At 42.1% G+C, this 6,980-nt stretch overlaps 1 protein-coding gene across 1 annotated transcript in view; it reads left to right on the forward strand.

Annotated features, from left to right (window-relative positions):
* The window catches only part of FPR3 (formyl peptide receptor 3), a 31,546-nt gene extending 24,850 nt beyond the window's left edge, over window positions 1-6,696 (forward strand). The window contains exon 2 of the mRNA XM_054461929.1: window positions 4,241-6,696. Coding sequence (XP_054317904.1) covers window positions 4,251-5,312 — 1,062 coding nt within the window. The 5' untranslated portion in view covers window positions 4,241-4,250 and the 3' untranslated portion in view covers window positions 5,313-6,696. The remainder of the gene's footprint in view (window positions 1-4,240) is intronic.
* Window positions 6,697-6,980: the final 284 nt, after the last annotated feature.

Here is a 6,980-nt window from a genome sequence, read left to right on the forward strand (position 1 = left end):
AGATCCAGTGGTTCCTATGTCACTGGAACACCAGGATAAAAACTGAGAAAGGTCCACTGGATTGGCAGTCTGGAGATCATGTGTATCCTTAGGAGAGTGCATTAGCTGGAATGCTAAGGACTAAAGTCAATATGGAATGGATTCAGCAGAATAGGTGAGGTGAGAAAAAAAAAGCAAGCAATTAGAGACAACCATTTCTAAAGTTTGGCTAGGAATTCTCTTTACAGAAAACATTTCTCTTAAAGAAACAGGGTTGAAGCTTGGAAAGAAATATGGGCCAAGATTGGTTTCTTCTTAAAGGGAAGGGATAGGATAATGTTTACTTGGTAACAAGAAGGATCTAGTAGAAATAAGATCTTGAGGGTTTCTTTTTAGCAGAAAGCAGATGGACAAATACCAGTTCTTGGGAAGATGAGACACAGTGGGATGGAAAGCAAATGTAAAGAGGGAAGTCACCGGGAAAAAGAAGTCTTTATTCACAACAGCAAGGGCAGGTAAATTGAGGGTTAGGAAAGAAAAGGCTAAAAAATGCACATCTAATTGTTACAATTTTCTCATTAAAATATCAGCCAAGGCCATCAGCTGAGAGTGGAATAGTAGAGGAAGTTGGTTAGTTTGAGGAGAAAGCAGAAGGGTTGAATGTTATTTTAATGCATCAGAAATTACATGTGCTGGAGAAGCACCGATGCTAACAAGCAAGTGCTGAGTTTCCATTTGAAATCTGTAATCATACATCCAGTTGTGCCTCTCAATAACTGTGACATTGAACAAGTCACTTCCCCTTTCTGAGCCATGGTTTCCTATGGATTATACAAGAATGATATTTGTCCCAAAGCAAGGATGTTGTAATTAGAAATAATAAAATACACATTGGTTGACACACATTGGGATTGCACCAAATAGCAGCCCTCATAATCAGTACAGATATCATCTCTGGTTCACAGTTCTCTTCCCCACTTTATAAATAGGGTGGATCCAAAATTTTACAACATTGTCTTGTTGGCCTGTCCCCACCTGTCACTGCACATTCATCTTTTCCTCTTTGTCAACATTTCCAAATGACTTAGAGATTATTGATACATCATACTGGCTGAATGTCTTCTAGGATATTAGGAGAGTGGGTACAGAAAATCTGAGTCTGTTGAGGAACTAGGGAATGGGAAAGGGTTAACCATACAATTCTGCTGAAATCAGTCTGGTTGAGCTCCAACTCTGGTTCTACCCCTTTCTGACTGGGGCTTTAAATAATTAATGTAACCAATATAAGTCAACTTCCTCATCTGTACAATGGTTATACTAATTAAAACTAAGATTAGTCAATATTCACCATGTCTCAGGGTGTGCTCAGTGCTTATACATATTAACTCATCTCATCCGCAGAGGCCACGAGAGGAGTTGTTAGGGTTAAAGGAGAAGCTCTTGGCATGTGATTAATGTTCATAAGTATTAGCCACTATTGGTATGAGCATTGTTCTTGTCCTGACCTTGGGCTTCATAAGGCATGACCCTGGATTGAGCCCCATGACACAGCACACAGCCTGGTGAGGACCAAGAGTTCCCATTTGTCACAGACACTCAGTCTAGCCTAGAAGATTTCCATGTCCAGTCTCACTTAATCCTCACCTGAAAGTTAGGCTTCACCACAAAACTGTCCTTGTTCTGCAGAGGAGAAAACTGAGGCTCAAAGAGATGTCACTGACCAAGAACCCATATTGGCAAGGTGCCAAAGATAAGAGTAGCGATCTAACTGACCCCAAAGCCCAGTGCTCTTTACTCTGTAACAGTGATGCTCAACTAGGGGGAATTTTGCCTCCCACGGGACCTTTGACAATGTCTATAGACACTTTCAGTTGTCACTCCTGAAGGGGGAGTTGCTACTAGCATCGGTGGATAGAGGCCAGGGGTGCTGCTAAATATCCTACTGTGTACAGAACAGTCCCCCACAACAAAGAATTATGCAGCCTCAATTGTCAGTAGTGCCAAGGTTGAGAAACCTTGAGCTACATTAAACAATGTCCCATGAAAGACCTCAGTGAAAGCGACTGGTAATGACAGGAAGAAAAGAAGGAAGAGAGAAAGGGAAAGGAGGAAAAAACCATGATATTAGGGTATGACCACATGCTGGAAATCTTTGGGGAACTCCTTTCAAATGCAGCATTTTAGAGTTGCAACGGTAGTGGCTCTAAAGGTGCTCATCCTGAATTTCAAATCTTGCTGCCTCCACTGACCGGCTGGACATGATGCTGAAAAAAACCCTATAAAAACCCCGAGGCCATGAATTCCCTCTGGTACAAAAAGGGGTAATGATGGCTGTCCACAGTGTCATTATGAGTATTATATGTGAGCAAGTGCTAGATAATTGCTGTTACTTTTAGAGAGGCTGGATATCCCAGGGTGGGAAGACCCTCTAATTTTCCTGGCCATAAAAATCACTGTAGCTTTTACACAGAGAGATTCTAGAGTTGGGTTCATGAATATGCATTTTAACAAATACCGTGGATGTTTCTGATACAGCCCACAGACCACAGTATAAGCAAATTTGGTCAAGTGGCAAAGACACAAGGGACACAGAGACCTTTGGGTTGAGTTGGATGCAACAGCTTCCCATGTGATCTGGTGCAGAGGCAGGACTGTAATTTTGTGATTCTGTTTCTTAAAAGCAAGGAAATAGATCCCAGAAAGATGCCAGGATATCTTCTCATAGTGTTATTGCCCAGAATTTAGTCATGTTTCCACCAATAAAGCAATCCCTTGCAAAGCAAAAGGAATTCTAGTTAGAACAAATTAGAAAATCAAGATATGCCTGCAAAGATGGAGGAGGGATACCTTCCCCCAAAGAGTTAGTAACTAAACAAAATTGTGATTTGATTTGCAGAGAAGAAATGAGGAACAGTTATTTGTGGGGGGAGGGGGCACCACCAGCAATATCTGTCAAAACTGTTGCATAGAGAAAGGGCTTAGAAGTCAGACTAAGCTAAATTAAAGATCTTTGTCTACTGTTTCCTACTTAAGTGACCAGCAGATTTCACAATTGCTCTCAACATTGAGTCATTCCTGTGGAAACTACAAACAATGAATATTACAGAGCTATTATGTAGACCAAACTACAACCCATATGTAGCAATTAACACAGTGAATAGTCTCTCATAAGAACCCTACAAATACTAGGTAAATATTCATGTTTATTCTGTTTATCCCACAGACCTTGAAGATATACAATGAATACTAATTCACTGCATCCCAAACAGAGAACTTTATATCAAGTAGGCACAATGAAAAGCAGATGGCAGAAAGTAAATATAGGGCCCCCTTTGTTGACTTCATCTAGCACAGAATCTATAGGATGTAATATATTTCTGCTCTTTTTTTTGTTGTTGTTGGAGGGGGAATGGAATCCCACTCTGACACCCAGACTGAAGGGCAGTGGCACGATCTTGGCTCACTGCAACCTCCACCTCCTGGGTTCAAGCAATTCTCCTGCCTCAGCCTCCTAAGTAGCTGGAGTTACAGGCTCTTGCCACCACACCTGGCTAATTTTTGCATTTTTAGTAGAGATGGAGTTTCATCATGTTGGCCAGGCCAGTCTCCAACTCCTGACCTCAAGTGATCCACTCTCCTCAACCTCCTAAAGTGCTGGGGTTACAGGCATGAGTCACCATGCCCGGCCTATAGCACGTAATATAGGTCTACATATTACAAGGAATGGTTCAAAATCCTCTTCAGCTAACTCAACCCAAACCCTAAAACTTCAAATTAAATATCAACTAAAAAATAGGTCAAGGGTCCTCACAGTGGGAGGGACAGGAGCTGTGGGACTGGGAGAGCATGGGGCTGAAAGAAGTTGCAGAGCTTGCCAGCATGTTTGTATTGAGTGATGGAGGCCACAGATGTGAACCTTCTGACTCTGAGTCTTGTGCCTTCCTCACGACGCTGAAGCTGCCTATGCTTAATTTTCCATTGTCCATACACTCTCAGTTGAGTATTTCTGCTGGTGGACAGAGCCCTTTAATCCTCTTGGTAATCAGCTTGATAGGTGGAATGCATATTAATAATGATGGGAATATAGAGAACTATCCTTTCCCAAAGGAACTCCGAGAGAGTGCCAATTTTACATTATAACCATTCACAAGGCTCACTGGGGTGGGTCTCCTGGTAGGAGGAGCTATAGTGGAAGTTAATGAATAGTTGTATTGTAAGATGGTGCCACAGCTGAGAAATGGCTATTGCTGAAATGTTTCAGGTGTGGGAAGATGGAAACCAACTTCTCCATTCCTCTGAATGAATCTGAGGAGGTGCTCCCTGAGCCTGCTGGCCACACCGTTCTGTGGATCTTCTCATTGCTAGTCCATGGAGTCACCTTTGTCTTCGGGGTCCTGGGCAATGGGCTTGTGATCTGGGTGGCTGGATTCCGGATGACACGCACAGTAAGCACCATCTGTTACCTGAACCTGGCCCTGGCTGACTTCTCTTTCAGTGCCATCCTACCATTCCACATGGTCTCAGTCGCCATGAGAGAAAAATGGCCTTTTGGCTCATTCCTATGTAAGTTAGTTCATGTCATGATAGACATCAACCTGTTTGTCAGTGTCTACCTGATCACCATCATTGCTCTGGACCGCTGTATTTGTGTCCTGCATCCAGCCTGGGCCCAGAACCATCGCACCATGAGTCTGGCCAAGAGGGTGATGATGGGACTCTGGATTCTCGCCACAGTCCTTACCTTACCAAATTTCATCTTCTGGACTACAATAAGTACTAAGAATGGGGACACATACTGTATTTTCAACTTTCCATTCTGGGGTGACACTGCTGTAGAGAGGCTGAACGCGTTCATCACCATGGGCAAGGTCTTTCTGATCCTCCACTTCATTATTGGCTTCAGCATGCCTATGTCCATCATCACAGTCTGCTATGGGATCATCGCTGCCAAAATTCACAGAAACCACATGATTAAATCCAGCCGTCCCTTACGTGTCTTCGCTGCTGTGGTGGCTTCTTTCTTCATCTGTTGGTTCCCTTACGAACTAATTGGCATTCTAATGGCAGTCTGGCTCAAAGAGATGTTGTTAAATGGCAAATACAAAATCATTCTTGTCCTGGCTAACCCAACAAGCTCCTTGGCCTTTTTTAACAGCTGCCTCAACCCAATTCTCTATGTCTTTTTGGGCAGTAACTTCCAAGAAAGACTGATTCGCTCCTTGCCCACTAGTTTGGAGAGGGCCCTGACTGAGGTCCCTGACTCAGCCCAGACCAGCAACACAGACACGAATTCTGCTTCACCTCCTGAGGAGACAGAGTTACAAGCAATGTGAGGTCGGGGATATTTTTGGGCTCTCTCTCTTTCTACCCTGCATTAAGCAGAAAAAAATTCCGACAGTGTTTTTCTTCCTCTTTCATAACACCACCACCACCACAATCATCAACATAAAAGAAGTCTGTACCAAATGTGTAGGGGGTTTTCCCCACAACCAAGAAATAGACACCAGCTGGATGTCCTACAATTAAATTCCAACACTATCTACCTGGAGCTACTGTCAGATCCCACAGGTTTAAGGGCTCATTCCCCAAGTCTGCTCCTCCAGTTGAGACACAAGTCACAAATCCAGGCTTCTGAAACTTCGGACCAACCAGCTTCAATCAGGGTTCCCACTACCCTCTCTTTGGGGGTAGAGTGGCTCACGGAACTCAGAGAAACATTTATTTTGGCTTGCTGGTTTATTATAAAAGCAAGGTTTATTATAAAAGATACTACAAAGGATATATATGAAGAGGTGCATAGGGCAAGGTACGGGGTTCCATGCCCTCCCTGAGTGCATCACCCTCTGGGAACCTCCATGTGTTCACCTCTCATGAAGCTCTCAAAATCCAGTCCTCTTGGGTTTTTATGGAAGCTTCATGATGTCAGCATTCTTTCCTCCAGTGTATAGGATGGGACCCTCTCTGGGGAGGGTCTTAAGACCCACAATTAGAAAGGCAAGGGAAGATTAGAGTCCTGCTTTGGGGTAGATGAAAGGAAAGGAGAGAGATTCTGTTTCCTGAGGCTTAACACACCCGACATTATAACAAAGGACTGTAGCAAGGGCTATGGGAGTTCTGAAGCAGAAACCATGGGCTAAAACCAACATACATCTTAATACCAGATACCCTAATCCCAGTCCTAACTTCATTTAACCTTGGTCACATTGAGTCATTCCAGGATGAGTGGCTCAAGTATTTCCTCAGGGAAAATACTTCCGTGCCCCCTGATTTGAGGGTAAGAAGTAGATAATGAGGCCAATGTGGGTGTTATTTTTTCATGTCTGGACCTCAGCCTATATCCTGAGACTAAGTGGAAGTGGGAAAAGAGTAAGTACAAGAGAAGAGACAAAGTGGGGAGATTTGTAAGGCTTAGATGAGATAGTGTTTTTTTAGAAAAAAGCTTTGTCTTACCATTAAGTAAAATGTTTGCCATAGGCTTTCTGGGGCTTTCTCTTTTTAAAGTCAGACTGTTGAAGGTTTCTTCTATTCTTATTTGTTAAGAGTTTTCTTTTATTGTTTAAATCATGAATGAATGTTGAATTTTATTAAATGCAGTTTTTGTAACTATTAACGTGATCATATTATTTTTATTCTTTCATTTACATCATTATAAATTAGATTAAGTTTTCAATGTTAAGCTACCCTTGCATTTCTGAAATAAACCACGCTTGCTCATGATGGTTTTTGAACATTTATAATCTGTCTCATAGATTTGTTTAGAATTTCTGTATTTATGTTTATGTAGAGATGGCTCTGTTATTTCACTTTTCTCTATTGTCATTGTTAGCTTTTACATAAAACTTACGTTTTCCTGAAAGGAGTTTGGAAGTGATTTTCTGATTCTATCCTCAAGTATTACATCTTTGTTAAACATTTAGAAAAATTTGCTAGCGAAGCCAACTGGATCTTGGGTTTGCTTTTTGGGAAGGCTTTTAAATATAGGTTCAATTTCTTTAACAATT

Source organism: Pongo pygmaeus, chromosome 20, assembly GCF_028885625.2.
Source record: "Pongo pygmaeus isolate AG05252 chromosome 20, NHGRI_mPonPyg2-v2.0_pri, whole genome shotgun sequence".
NCBI lineage: Eukaryota > Metazoa > Chordata > Mammalia > Primates > Hominidae > Pongo > Pongo pygmaeus.